Genomic DNA, 15132 nt, shown 5'->3' on the forward strand with positions numbered 1-15132 from the left:
TTTTCTTACACAATATTACTATACTAGAATACTTTGTTCTTGGATAACAACCAGTTTACAGTATTTAAGGAGCACCTCCAGCACACATTTTTTTTTGTTGTTAAAAACTGGGGAATGCTACAGAGTGAAGTTTTATGAAAGCATGTTAATGATCTTTGAAACGCCTATATTCCTTTCTGAAATTTACAGCTGTTACTCTTGTGTTTAAGTGGGATGGTCTTACTTAGCAGTTAAAAAAATAGGAAAAGGCAAGGAAAAAGGGCTTTTATGATCATGTTTGCTGTTCTCCTCAACACATTTTATATCCAGCAAGCAATTTAATAATATCTGACAGCAAGATTTCTCTGAACTAGCCAGTTCCCAGAAGCTTTTGAAAAAGTGGTGGCCAGATAAAGATAAGCAATTAATGCCCCAATAAAAGGAAGTGCAGCATGTAATACCTTCCTCTCTAGCAGACAAAGCAGCAGCACATGAAACGAATGCTCTCACCACAGGAAAATCCCAAAGGAGGTGCTTCCACATCAAAGAACTGACTTTCAATTTATGCTACCCTCTCACAGGTTCCCTGAGAGCTAGTAAGATGCAGAGTCCCATCAGGAACCTTCCCAAGGCAAGAGCATTCCTAACTTTGGTCTACTCTGTCAAAGCTGCAATGAATAAAAGGTGAAATCATATCGCAGCTTTCACACAGCTTAGTTAATGAGCCAAATGATGAGAGAATTCCCAAGGAAGCCATGGGATTTTTTACTTCCATTATGAAAAGCCTTGCTATTTTCTCACTGGCAAACAATCTCCTTCTGTGACTTGGAATAATTTAGTATATATTCTTTACTAACTATATCAAGACCTTAAAAGAATACCATTTGTTTAATCAGTCAATCTCTATTATGATTTACAATTGACAACTTATTTTTAATGACTGTAGTATTCATGCTACAGTCCAGAACTATAAACGGAGTTCAGTCTTTTTGAGCTATGTACTATTATTTGTATAAATGTCAAGATTTTGAAACTGTTAACCCAGTTTGTCTCCCCAATTCACATTCAAGCATGATAACTGAAAAGAGCCCATGATACTGAGAAACAGAATAAATCAGTAAAAGTGTAATACTTACACAATTGCAAGCAATTTTTCTGATATACATCACAGAGAATAATGAGTTTGAGAAAAGAAAGAATGCTTTGAAAGATATCCTAGTTTTTTCTTACCATTGACTTTCCCTAAGCCTGGAGCTTTATTTTTCAGTAAAGTCACTTGAATCTGGGGAATATTTGTGATGTTTGAATTCAAAACAAATTTGAAGTCCACATGTCCGACCATACAGGCTTTTGGTAGAACCAGTTCAAAGACATGCTCATCCCAGCTGTTGCTGTCAGGAAAAAAAAAAGACAATGACCCAGTGTACAGAGAAAATTCCAATCATGCAGGCAGCATCACACAGTCCATTCTGCACCTTTGCACAGCCTCTTTAACAAGAAGAAAAACTCATTTTGTGTTAGTTGACATCCATATGAATTTCTGGAGTAGAAGTCTTTCAAACTTTAACGCTTTCAAGCTAACCACGCTAATTTTGTGAAGAAGAAGTTGAAACACCAATTGATATGACAGGGAGAAGCAATGTGTGCATGAAAGCAGAAGTGGAAAGATTCCCTACCCATTACCTTTATCACAGCACAGTTTTCATATTACTATAAATACCAGTTATTTGTTTCCATGAAAAAAAAAGTACAAGAATAAAAAAAACAAGCACAACACTAAAAGAAGATCTATCACTTAGAGAAGTGTATGAAAGAATGATCAGAGGTACCTACCTTGTAATCTCTTTTAAATTGCCCTTATCCATTGTTTAACACCAATGTCACATTCCAGTGGTACAAGATCAACATACAGGAGACTCAAAATACTATTTTCAAATTATTTTTAAAGCACATTTGATAATTCATACAGGATGGAAAGTGCTTCTTACCAGGTACACGCTCAGAAGCCTGTGCTGTGCAAAAGGGTGCAGCTTTCTTTTATTAAGTTACATTTCTGTTTTGAGGACAAGTTTGGTGTACACTGAAAGTGTAAACTTGAGACAAGTACCCCTCAATGATCCATTCCATAGTTTGATACATTGGGTTTGCAAAAAACAGTTCAAACCAAAGAGCAAGGAAAATAAAATTAATTATGTGTCAATTGCCCTGTTTGTGTATATTTTAAAAACTAACTGAACTTCTTGATCTCCTTGGTTTAGCAGTAAATAATTTTTTTAAATGTAACTTTGATATACTTATTTAGTTGTATAACTGAGAATACTAAGAAACTGAGTATGCTGCTATAAATATTTGAGACATCTTTCTAACATCTAATTCTCAAACAGGATTTTAACTTCTATAGCACGCTACACATTATGCAGAAAGCCATTTTAAAATAGATTAAGAAATGGTGCAATTGTATTTATTTCTTTACAGTAATATCCCTGACAGCCAGAACTCCTTCAGGCACATGTAATGCAACTTAAAAGAGATTTCAGGTACACGTGACCAAATGGCACACCAGCTTTCCAGAGCAAGCAGCATAGAAAAACAAGAGATTTTGGGAGGCAAAATGGATGGAAGAAAAGATGGACAGAAAAGAATTTGTGGTTATGATTCAAGAAGTAACAGTGAAGAATTTTCATCTAACTGTACAAAGAACACAAGTAAATAAAATATAATGAAAATTTATCCCACTTCTCTGGGAGAAAAAAACCCCCTAAAATCTCTGTTAACAACTGTAACAATAAGTATTTAGTATCACTCATGCCTTTCCTCTAGCTTGGAAAACACGTAATCCGTTGCCAAACAGAGAGAGGTTTCGGGATGGTTTTTCATGTCATGAAAGGCATGGATTAAATAAGACACTCAAAGGAGCCAGACTCCTGAAACACAAAGTAATATTCTGCTCATCCGGTTTTAGTTAAAGACCTGGTACAAACCCAGAAATTAATAATAAACCACTTTGTCTGCAGTAGTCTTTTGTAGTCTATGTGCTGCAAACAATGCACACAGCCACAGTGAATTACAACTGTTATTTGTCTACCCCAGGAATCTATTTCTGACAGAATTGAACAGCAGATGCTCAATAGGCACATATGGAATAAAGAATCTCCATGAAGGTCTCACATTAATCCAGCAGTTAAGAGATCTTATACCTCTGGAAATAAAATGCCACAATCTTCACAATCAAATTCTTAAAGACTTAAAGACTCCCCTTTAAAGTTTCTTTTTAATATCTTATAGGTTGCTTTAAGTGCATCCTTTATTCATGTGCAAAGTTTAAAATTAGTAAACAAATTAATTTACTTCCTTATTATTTTCTCATTTCTTAGCATATCTATCCTAAATATCACTTTTCTCTGATAATCTAATGCAAAGTCATTTGGAAACTCTTCTACCTTTGAAACACTTCTAAATCTGTAGCATATTTTTAAAGAACATACAATCCATACTGTGTTCTAAGAACCAGTATACCATCATTCTCAACTGCAAGATATTTTTCAACACACTTACTAATTCCTTTTCTAGAACATCTCACTGTCTGATCTTCACTGCAGCTGAGCTTTGAACAGCAGAGTCATTTCCAGGGGTTAAACACTGGAAAGAACATTAGTATATAGCTCTTCCTTCTTTCATATATTTTCAAATATGCCTCCATAAGATGAATACATCCTACATAAATTTGAGATAAAGCCAGGAAACTCAGATGTCACTGTTTTATCCATGCATATTAGGAATTCATGTACCTCTCTTTTCAAAGAATTAACCTCATTTCACTTTTCAGTTATATTACACCTGCGGGGACAATACTGATGTTTAGATAATTCAGAAGGTAAATAAGACTCCGCTTTTCTTTTTTCTTTGTTGCACATTCTTTTTAAAATAACGAAGTAGGATTGTAATATAATGCCATTTTCTAAAATACAGTTACAGGATTATCTCTTTCTATGTATTTGAGAAGCAAAGGAATTATCATATCAAATTGCATTACTCATCCATCCAACACTGTAATCCCACATCATGATAGGTATCAGTATGAGGCACTCAAAAAAAAGATAAAAGGAACCTCATATTAACAACCAAAAAAATAATCCAGAAATCAAAAAGTTTCTTCCCAGGTAACTTTTAATTAAGAGCTAACATGGCTTTCAATCTTAAGATCCTAACCTAAGAACAAAGGGAGTGTAATTTAATAATTTTCATTATGAGTCATATAGCAGCTGTCAAAGATTTCCAGCACTAAACCAAAACTTCTAACTTTTCCTCTTTACAGCCCTGTTTTATTTAGCAGCAGGCATAATTCTTTTCCTCTAATGAAACAATATTCATCAGCTAATTTTCCACTTATCCCCTTACAATTAACAGCTGTTAACTTTACTGCTTGCTTCCTTGCAACTTCATATTGATAGCTTTTTACTTTTCAACTGTTGCTGAACACATTTGGATAATCAACAGTTTTAACTGAAAGTTATTTTGCAAGGAACCACCTCTCTTCCACTTGTTACATACAGAATATTTGACTTATACAAAGCAAAACCACAAGATAAATAAAGGCTTTAAAGCCTATAAGGCATTGCAAGTTTTCAGCTGTAGCTTATGAACACTTAATTAAAGTAAGTCCAGCTCCCATTATGAGTCAGCCCTGGAAATGCCTGCATCTATTACATGTTTTCCCACATGGAATGCTTCATTATCACATGCTATCTTTCAACTGTTTGTATATGACATGCTTCTTTTTTTTTAGCCCCACACATTACCTCTAACTTCCCTAGCACTCTTTGGCCATCTCATTATTTTCACTCTATGCCTATTTCAAGTCTACATGACAATCTAAATGTTACACATCAGTGGAAGAGACATAGCAATCTGACCTGAAAGACCCTGTAGTGTCTTATGCATGGTCCCTTAATAAAAAAAAAACTTCTATCTATATTTTGTTTCTGCAAGCATTTCTCACAAAAAAAAAAATAAACAAAGCTACTTCAGGTAGGTTTTAAGCAATCATTCAAGGAGACTGTGACACTGCTGTAGCTGTATTTAGGAGCCCGGAGGAATTCCACGTTCTAATGTCATGTGTAAAAAACTAAGTCCTGCTACACATACCATGCTGGCAGCTCATTTCAGTGAAAACACTGCCTAAACCTTAGCACTACTAGAGCTCTGGAGTGGCTTAAATATCTCTTATACAAAGATTTAACTTGACTAGACATAAAACCAGATTCTACCTTCATATTTTAAAGTAAATTACAATATGATTATTATTTAGGATAATCAGTCACACTGGCACCCACAGTTTGCAGTTTCTGATTAAATAATGTGCTAAAAATGTGTGTATACATAAGAAGGGTGAATCAGACTTTTACAGAAACTATCAAGAATATCTCTAATTCTGGCAAATGTACTTATCTAATTATGTAACATAATGACAACATTTGGCAAACAAAAATCCAGCAATTCAAAACCTGACTTTTCAATTTGTCCACTAAAATGCCAGTGGCAATCTTGCCACCACCTATAATGCAAACTACCAAATGGGAATTATCATCTTTGAAAACACATGTTCTTAAACTTATACACTAGTGAAAAACAATTAAACTGCATGAAATTTGTGGTTGTACAGCTACACCAGCTAGTGAAGCAATGAGCAATGAACACAGCTCCTCGTGCACTGTTCCAATGTGTACCTGTCCGTCTGTAGCTTCCAAGTCCGAGTGTGCTGAGCTGCATCCCCATGGTGCTGCTGGTGCAGATGCTGAGGGTGTCGCCTTTGCTGCTGTTCCTGCTGGACTTCCACCCAACAGGGAGGGACAGTGGCTGAAAACCGTGGTGTCAAGGTCTCAAAACGGGTCAGTTCCACCAGGGATGTCAGTGTCTCAAGAGAGAATGGCTGGTCCACCAAAAGATCAACTCCTGAATAATTACAGCACATACACTCATTACTATGTAGATATTTTTCCCAGAACATCCTATAAAAAATAGCTCAAAATATATCAGAACTGCTGTAGACAAAATGAACTACATGTCCTATGAAGGATTTTTTAGTTAAAAATTAATAATAATAAACTCCCTCCCCCCCGCAAAAGCACCACCCTCAACTGACAACAAAAAACAACCACAGAAAACCCCAACACAAGCAACTAAACATCCCAGCCTTGAAGCCTGTATCCTTTGAAGGCAGTTCGCTTGGAATAAATTTTCTAAATACTGGGAGCCCTGAGCATACTGTGTGAGATTTAGCCAGCAGCATCAGGAATAAGTAATTAGCCAGCTATACTTTGAAGATGTAAAGCTGATTAAACATTTTTTTTAATATTCCTACTGACTCAGATAAAAAAAAATATATTTCATGAAAACAGACATACAGAAATTACTATGCATTTTTATCACTGTTTAAAACATTACTTTGGCCCCTGGTTATCAATACAGACTTGTTTTATGGTGGATTACTAGAACATTGTGGAAGGCTCCCAGTTTAGTTTAAAACAGGGGTAAGTGAAAAACAAACATGCTTTATGTTAAACACTTAAAAGACACTGGCCCATGGCAATTATTTTGTCTTCCTGTCTTTATATTTTAGGCCTTGTACCAAAGAAACAAGGGTATTAATTGTAGTATTGAAAACTAAAATATCCCAGGAAGTCAAAGACCTAAAGAAACCACAAAGAAACCAAAAATTGATAATCAGATTTCTCAGATATACGAAACCCCCAACCAACCAAAAAACCCCAAACCAAACCAAAAACAGACAAAAAACCCCAAACAAAACCTAACCAACCAACCAAAGAACACCAGCCTACCAAATCTCAGGGAAAATACAGTGTACACTTTCTAGTATTTTGAGCATCTTCTCTTAAAAATGTGTTTTGAAGGAAAAGCTTTTACTTGTAAAGAAAACATGGTTTTCAATAGGAGAAAGTTTGCTACCTGACTAGTAATGTCACCACCCAGGATGAGGAGATAATAACACACCAACAAAAATACCACCTTCACCGTGGAGTCTGAACCTAGAGAGTACCTTGAAAAACAAATCAGGCTGACTTTGAGGTGAGACAATTGGACAGGCAATAAATTCACTCTCATTGCAACTATAATAATTTCTACTTTTCAATCTCAGAGGCAGGAAAATGCCACAGAAATTAGAAATGCTTAGAAATTGAATTTCAATAATACAGCAAAGACCTTAACTTCTTTAACTGCCAAATGTGAACCTCATTAGCTGGATGACACTGCAATGAGAAGTGAGATCATTGCTCAAACTGTACAACAAGCTTATCTTTGAACAGACTGGATTTTTCTGCTTCATTCTCCTTCCTCCTCCAACAGAAACAAATCCAAATTCAGAGTATTTGGAACAACTGGTATTATGATACTGGTATCCCCAATCGTCTGGTTTATGTTATATATTAAGTCCTGCACCTTTAAGACTGTCTTTGAAAGCAAGAGAGGGGAAAGAAGAAGCGCGCAGTATGTTAAGGAAAACATCACTCCCACGCACCCCGCTCCTGGACTGTGTTGTCTGCAGCATGGACAGACAGCGGGACAGAGCTTCTCTCTGACTTTTAGTTAGTTTTAGCTAGCTGAGGCAGAGGAGTTCCCTGGACCATTGTTTTTTTCAATTTTCTTGGATCTGTGCAAGCCTGCTCTGGACTGAACACCCAGCCAAACCCCGGGAGCTCATGCCTGTGGCCCACCAGGGCCTGGGCCTCGGCACTTTTCCAGCGCCAGAGGGACTGATAAGAACCTGAGTGAGCCGAGCTGCACCACATGAAAAAAGACCTTTCTTCCTAGACTTACCATCCCATCGAACAGCAAGAGGTTTTATTATTTAATAATTTTATTATTTAATATTACTCAATTTCTGTTAAATAAACAGCTTTTTCCACTTCTCTCCACGGAATTTTTTTTTTTCCCCTTTTCCCGGACCCGTTGGTGGGGAGGGGCATTTCCCTGTGGAGATCCCCATTTGGAGTTTTCCTTCCTGATTTGCCCTAAACTAGGACACACATACATGTAATCTACCCCTAAAAGTGAAAAATTAAGGACTTAACTTTCCACTGCTGTCAAGTATACCTGGCTTATTTTAAAAATTACAAAACTTTTATTACATTCTAACAAAGTGTTATAACAAGACAAAGTTCTAACAGCAAACTTGAAAACAAGTTTTAAACTGGTCAGGAAAACTAATATTCTTTTCTAATTCACTTTGCAAAAAAGTGATATTTTTGATTACTTCACCACACAACCCCCTCTGCTCCTTTAAAGGAAATGGTAATCTAAGATTGCTATAATAGTAACTTATTTTCTCTTAAAACAAAAAAAATTAAAATGCATCCAAGTTGAAAATTCAGGATAGAAAATAAAAAAGCAAAAATAGGATAGAAAATAAAAAAAAAAAAAATGCAAGAAACACATTCTAGAATGCAAACAGTAGAGAAAAATAAACACATAAAGCCCACAGTATAAAGGAACAATATCTGAGTAGAAGCTTCTGCTTGTTGCAGGAGTTCATTTCCCCAGATAGAAACCATTCTCTTGAGCTGTGTCTCTGTCTGAAAAACATGCTAAGACAGAAGTGGAAGACAACACTTTTTCTTTTTTTTAGTATTTAAGACCAAAAGAGAACACTGATATTATAAATCAAAGGCTGATCATGATCCACACAACTGACAACCTCAGTACTGAAGAGGTTTACACAGCCCTAACAATCATTCTCTTATATGCTAAGAGACCTGGATTATTAACTTCAGTATCCTCAAGAGTTCATTCAACAATTCCCACCCAGACCCCACATTTCAGTACTAACTTAGAAAACCTAAAATATATGACTACTTAAAGGAGGACCTGCAGCTTGTGGACAACCTAAAGATACAGCTACTTTGAAGTCTATGCATAAATAAATCAATTTCTTATTCCAAGAAATCATATTCAACGCTATACTGAAGGCTGGATGGGAACGAGATAAAAACAAGGAAAATGTTTCCCTTTATAGTATTGGCAGAATTTAAACAGTAACGATCATCTATTTGACTCATCAGGATAGTCAGTTACCATTTGCTTGGAAGTCATTCTGCTGATAAGCTACTATACAGGGAGTGCATCCATTGAAGCTCATCTATGTCCTTGACATCTATATTCCTTTTTGTTTTATTTGCCATTAGCAAAAAAGGGTGCAGAAGAAAGTCATAGATTTTTTTCCTCTCACATATTTACAGTTTATTTTCTAGTGATCTTCAAACTTCAGGAACGGCTTCTTTGGTGAAAAAGAGGAGGAGCAGGAGAATTTCAGGCCTCAAAGCAACTGCTGTAATGCTGCTTACAAATAAACTTATGACAAAAAGCATCTCTTCCTTCCTTTGACTGACTCTTGAGGAATAATATTGGAGTCACACAAATACAGTCCGCCACACTTAAAATCACATGTAGAGACTGGAAAAAGTCCAAGTGTTTTGGTTTGGTTTTTTTTAAAATCAGGAACTGCTGACGTCTTATGCGTGTACACACCCAGTGATAGACACACAGCAAATACAGAACTCTAACTCTGGGCAACAAAAAAATTATAAAGCAGGATGCTATTAAGTAATTGCAAGTCATGTTCAGATGCAACTTTCAAAAATGACAAAAGTATTTTGATACATGTGCAATTTACCTGTAATGCCGGGACTAGAAGGGTTGGATAAGGGCTTGGTGCCTTCTGATGACTGTTCTACACTTTTGGAAAGGGATCCATCTACAAGTATATCAGCTTCATCGATGTCATCACAGGTCCCTCCAATCTGAAGGAAATGAAGTTCTCCACCTAAAATCATCACAGACAACGAAAGAAGAAAGTTTGGACAGGCATACAGCTAAATTCGATGCACATGACAGGCTTACACTTGAACTGTAATGCAATTATGACAGTACTTATGCAGGACTGTGAAATTGTACAGGAAATACCTATTTTGCCTTACTACCACTAATTTTTTGGGGGGCAAATGCAAAACTGAACTACAGAAATACTTCAGTTGCAAATGGCATCAAAGGTAGAAACTATACGGGGGGACAGGTTTTAAAAGGCACTTAACAAAGGAAACCTCAATAGAAACCAAAAATCCTAACCATTATGACAATTCCCATAATCCAAATTATGCTTCTAACAGGAAATATTCTACCATGTCAAGTGAAGGCCTACACTACCTCATCTGTACAGAGTGCCTAAACTGCCTTTTAAAATTTAATATCTGAAAATTTAAAATTAAACTAATTTCTATGAATTCTCCTAACTAAGGAACTCTCCACGTTATTTCATCAAACCTAGAATTGAAACACTGAACAAGTCAACAGACAAAAATCCAAAATTTTCAATGGACACAATGCATTGATGGAAGTTTGAAATCCTTCAAGGAGGTTGTGCATTATTCACCACTACAGACACACGTAGATCAATTCTGTCATTTACAGAGAAGTCATAGAACCAAAGAGCACAAAGATCATCAGGTCCAGCCATTAACCCAGCACTGCCAAGTCCACCATTAAACCATGTCTCTAAACGCCACGTCTGCATCATTTAAATACCTCCAGGGAGAGCGACTCCACCACTGCCCTGAGCAGCCTCTTCCAACGTTTGGCAACCCTTTCTGTGAAAACATTTTTCCTAATATCAAACCTCCCCCAGAGCAGCTTGAGGCCATTTCCTCTCATCCTGTCACTTGTTCTTATGGAGACGAGGCCAACCCACACCTCACTACAATCTTTTCTCAGGTAGCTGTCCAGAATGATAAGGTTAGCCCTGAGCCTCCCCTTCTCCAGACTAATCAACCCCAGCTCCCTCATCTGCTCCTTGCTCCTCCTTTGACTTGTGCTCTAAGTCACTGGGAAGGAATGTTTCACTTTACTTAATGCTGGGGGGTGGGGTGAGAAGAGCTGTTACCAATTCCCAAAGTTACAAAAAAGTCAAATCAGTAGGATCCACATCAGGAGGCAAATCCAAGCATAGGCCTTAGGTCATTTTTCTGCAAAGTTATCAGACTGACTTTCAGCATCTGACTAACATTATTACAAACTCTGTTATACAAAATATCCAGGTAATCTGAAACAAAGAAACTTGAGAATAAAGATGTAATAAAACCCCAAGATAAAAGCAGGTATATGTCCCGTGCTGTGAGGGTGAGGAGGGTGAAAGAGAGTGATTGAGAGGCACAGGGAGACAGAGAGAATGTGTGAGGCACAGAGAAAAGATGTGAGGCACAGGGGGAACTTACACAGTTTTGGGGTTTTCTTGAGATCTCGCTAAGAAAGGCTTAAGAAACTTCTCACTAAGAAATGCCTTAATAAACACACTGTTTTATGAAGATAGAATAAGAAGTCACTCAAATTACCAAAATGGTCAGAACAACTCTATGGACAGGATCAGTGCACTGTGCTGTGGGAAAATCCACCCCAGGTGTGGGTAATGTACAAAAGTAGTGTTCCTGGGAACTGTAGGGAAGGGTGGTTTTCTAATTATCTTTATTTATTATTTTATTCTATCTTCTCAGAACAGCTATTCCATTAAGCCATTTCTTGATGAGTCTTTTCTAACTAGATCCACTAAGAAGCCTGTACCTCCCCTCTCTCAGGCTCAAACCACATATCCTTGGTGCAGAACAGAACATCTCAAGCAGTCCTCAAGAGTTGAGGGGGGAAAAAAGTAGTTCTAGCAAGTAACACTTATGAGTTTCCTTGAAATTAAACATCTTATTTATTATCAATAAGTAATTTTCCTCACATTTCAAAGAGAATTAGCTTCATTTGGTAGTAAGCTAAACCTTTGTTTGTATATCACTTTGTTTACTGCTCAGCAGCAAAAATTTCCTTCCCATTTTTTCCATAAAAGAGAACAATCATAATCTCTGCATTCCTGAAAGATTCCAGCACTTTTCCAAGGAAAAGTCTGTGCTAAACTTGAGATACCTCACTTCCTCTTAATTGTTTTTTAAAAGGTTCTGTAAAGAAGTTTTCCATGAACTTCAGTTGTACAGTATTAGCCTCTGCTAAGGCACACTTTTCTAGAATGCTGTCGTTGGCTGTGCTTCTGTATCACAAAGGAGGCATTTCCTCTCATGGAACATCCAGAGATGACTTTCTGATGATGCATGCTTTATTACTTGTTTCAATGATATTGTAGTTCTAATAGTCAAGTGGCAGTGCAAAAAATCTGTGCAGAAGTCAATGGGGTTTTTTTTGTTTTTTGTTTTTTGTGTTACTACTATTATTTGCAGCACTAGGCTGAATGGGTGACTCATCCAGTGCTTTCAAATTCTATCCAGGGAGCGAACATCTCAAGTAGCAGTTTATCTGAAGGCTCCTCTGCTTGCATCACTTTGACAGAGGCAATAAGTATTTCTGTTACACTACCAAGAAGATAGGAAAGATGATATTGACTTAATCAATTATCACTAAAGAGACAAATTGGAAACTAGTATATTATACTTCCTTCAATGAACAGGTAACACAATCACATGGTTAATTTAATGTGACAATGTGTTAATAAACACGTTGTTAATTTAATTCTGAACTGTATTTAGAACCTGAAATTTGCATGGATTCAAGAACCTGGTGGGCAATACAAACAAAAGACAAGGATCATGAATTCATTCAAATAAATCACAGGCCTCCTTCACGCAAAACAGTTCCTGGTTCCAGGAAAGCAGCACTGGAAAAAGCTAGAGAGCATGCCAGAGACTACAGCCACTGCAGTCAAAGCCAATCTACTGAGATGTTCCTGCACTCTAGGAGTTTGCAGGAGGAGTGACACCATTGTCCTTAGCAAATCACAACACAATGACATCATTGAACAATATCCAATTAGTTAAAAAAAATTAGAAAATAAAGCCATACCACAGGAAACAATGCACTAATCAATTTATAGTCCCCTCCTTCTCTTGTCACTGGTTAGCTCTAAATGTGCAAGTTCATAACACTTGAAAAATGTCATCAAGAAAGCTATCCCAAAACCTCACATGGAGACACTCCAATTTAAGCTACTCTAGGAGATTTTAGCTATAAAATTCTGCCTAAACAGCAGTTCTGCAAGAGAGGTTCTTGTGTGTCAGATTCAGTCATTCAAATTCCTGCTCAAAAGTGCGAATGTTCCACTATGTATACACACATGGTATGTACAGACCCCAGAGCTGCTTGAGGAATTCATCTCCAGGATTACTAGGCCTGGTTTTGCATATCTCATCAAGAAACTTGTGGACTGACTTGAACAGATCTTTCGAGAGGGGAAAGTAAAGGTTGCTTTGTTTTTTTCTTCTTTTATAAGTTTGAAAGGATTGGAGACAGCTTGAGAAACTAAATGGTTGGAGAAGGACAGCACCTAAATAAACTCTTGTCTTTCCCTACTTTTTTGAAGAAATCTCTTTGCCATATTCAACACATATGACTGGTATGTGACAAAGATGCTAAACGCTAGTGAAAAAAATCATAATCAAGGACAGCATACAGGAGAAATTTTATGAGCAGACTGTTAAATCTCCATTTTGAAGATGTTTGGGAACGGTGATCAGTATTCTGTTTCTGAATGGGTAAGTGCAATTGACCCTGACTTGAAGATGAGCTATTAGCATCACTTCCAACACTAATTCTGATGTGGAAAAAAACTTGACCTCTCTCCAGTCCTATTAGACTCCATTACCAAAAAGGGTACAAAATTGAAAATACTGAATTGATTTCTAAACTTCAAATACACACAGGGCAGACAAAGCCTAATGACAAGGAAGACACAAATTAGATACCCAAACTAAATCAGAAAGAACTACACAGTGTGATTACTACACTATTTACAACTTAAGAAAGCTGCTATACAGCTTACAGTAAGAAAGCTGCTATAAATGAAAGGAACAAGATTTGGGGGAATAAATTCTCAAAGGCATCCAAGTACCATCCAATTCTGCCAGGCACACAGGTAAGAAGTATCACCATAGGCAACCCTGGACATACCAAAATCCTGCCTGAAAAAGTACTTTTTCCCACAAAAGCGAAGAACTAAAAGACTCTTGTTATATTGTAGCACCTTTAAAATGTTATAATGTAACACATGCAAAATTTCAGGTGAGCACAGTCCAGCAACAAGAAACTTCATCTGACCCTCTTAAGCACAAGATAATGGACTTCAATATCAAAAGACCACCCTACAGCTGTATCCCTATTCAAAAACAGTACCTGCTGCCTAGTTTTAAAATAAAGAAATTACTTACTTTCTTCCTTATAATTTTGAACATTATAAAAGCAGAGTTTAGACTTTATTAATGACACAAGAGAAAACATCTGGACCCCCATATGAGAGCAGATAAAGCATTACACTAAGAGGGATATTAAATAGAGTCTACCTTGGCCAAGGGGAAGAGAAGAAAGCAAAATACGAAGAGATTAAAGTTCACTATATCTGCTTAACAGAATTGGAACCAAGAATATACTTGCACACTTTCTCCCACAGGTCAGGCTCAGGCAATCCTTGCAGAAACAGGTAAGTACCTGAAGCTGACACCAAGAGGTAACATTCTGAAGTGTGACACACAAAGATGGATGACATCAAATGCAGGTCTAAAACATCTTTCCATAAAACCACTCCAGATCTGAGACACCCATTCACACAGAGGTTTCTTTGTCAGTCATATATATATATCATAGAGGCAGCTATGGAAAAATTTTTATATAAGCTACTAATGAAAATAACACATCAACAGGCAGGAGAAACAGAACAAAATGCTATTCTGCATTCAGAACTTTCAGACATTAAAGTACCTCTTTGCCTACTCTGACATCCCAAACATGTAAACAGGAAAGAATACGCTGCTCACACCTGAATATTTTCCAGCATCATCCAAGCATTTCTAATGCATATATGCTCCACAACTTTCACTTAACATTTTCATTTATGTCTTTGGACTACAAGATCCTTTCTAGACAGAATAATGTTGAACACATCAGTGAATACAATGAATACATTCTACTTTCAGTGTATCCTTCTAATGCTGTCAGACTGCAAGGCACCATCCCAACTGTGGCAATAAACCTGGAGGAGCAAACACCTCAAAGTGATTTGTGAAGAAGCCTAAGAAACCAGCACTTAAGAAAAATAATAACAGC

General features: G+C 36.9%; 1 protein-coding gene across 3 annotated transcripts in view; it reads right to left on the minus strand.

Annotated features, from left to right (window-relative positions):
- BIRC6 (baculoviral IAP repeat containing 6) overlaps nucleotides 1–15132 on the minus strand; it is a 175370-nt gene that overhangs the window by 129728 nt on the left and 30510 nt on the right. For all 3 annotated transcript variants that reach the window (XM_086878080.1, XM_086878079.1, XM_086878081.1), the window contains 3 exons: nucleotides 9668–9817; nucleotides 5706–5931; nucleotides 1210–1370 (listed from right to left, as the gene is read on the minus strand). In XM_086878080.1, the coding sequence (XP_086734206.1) occupies nucleotides 1210–1370; nucleotides 5706–5931; nucleotides 9668–9817 (537 nt within the window). The remainder of the gene's footprint in view (nucleotides 1–1209; nucleotides 1371–5705; nucleotides 5932–9667; nucleotides 9818–15132) is intronic.

This window comes from Cyanistes caeruleus, chromosome 2 (genome assembly GCF_971803275.1).
Source record: "Cyanistes caeruleus chromosome 2, bCyaCae1.hap1.1, whole genome shotgun sequence".
In the NCBI taxonomy this organism is placed as follows: domain Eukaryota; kingdom Metazoa; phylum Chordata; class Aves; order Passeriformes; family Paridae; genus Cyanistes; species Cyanistes caeruleus.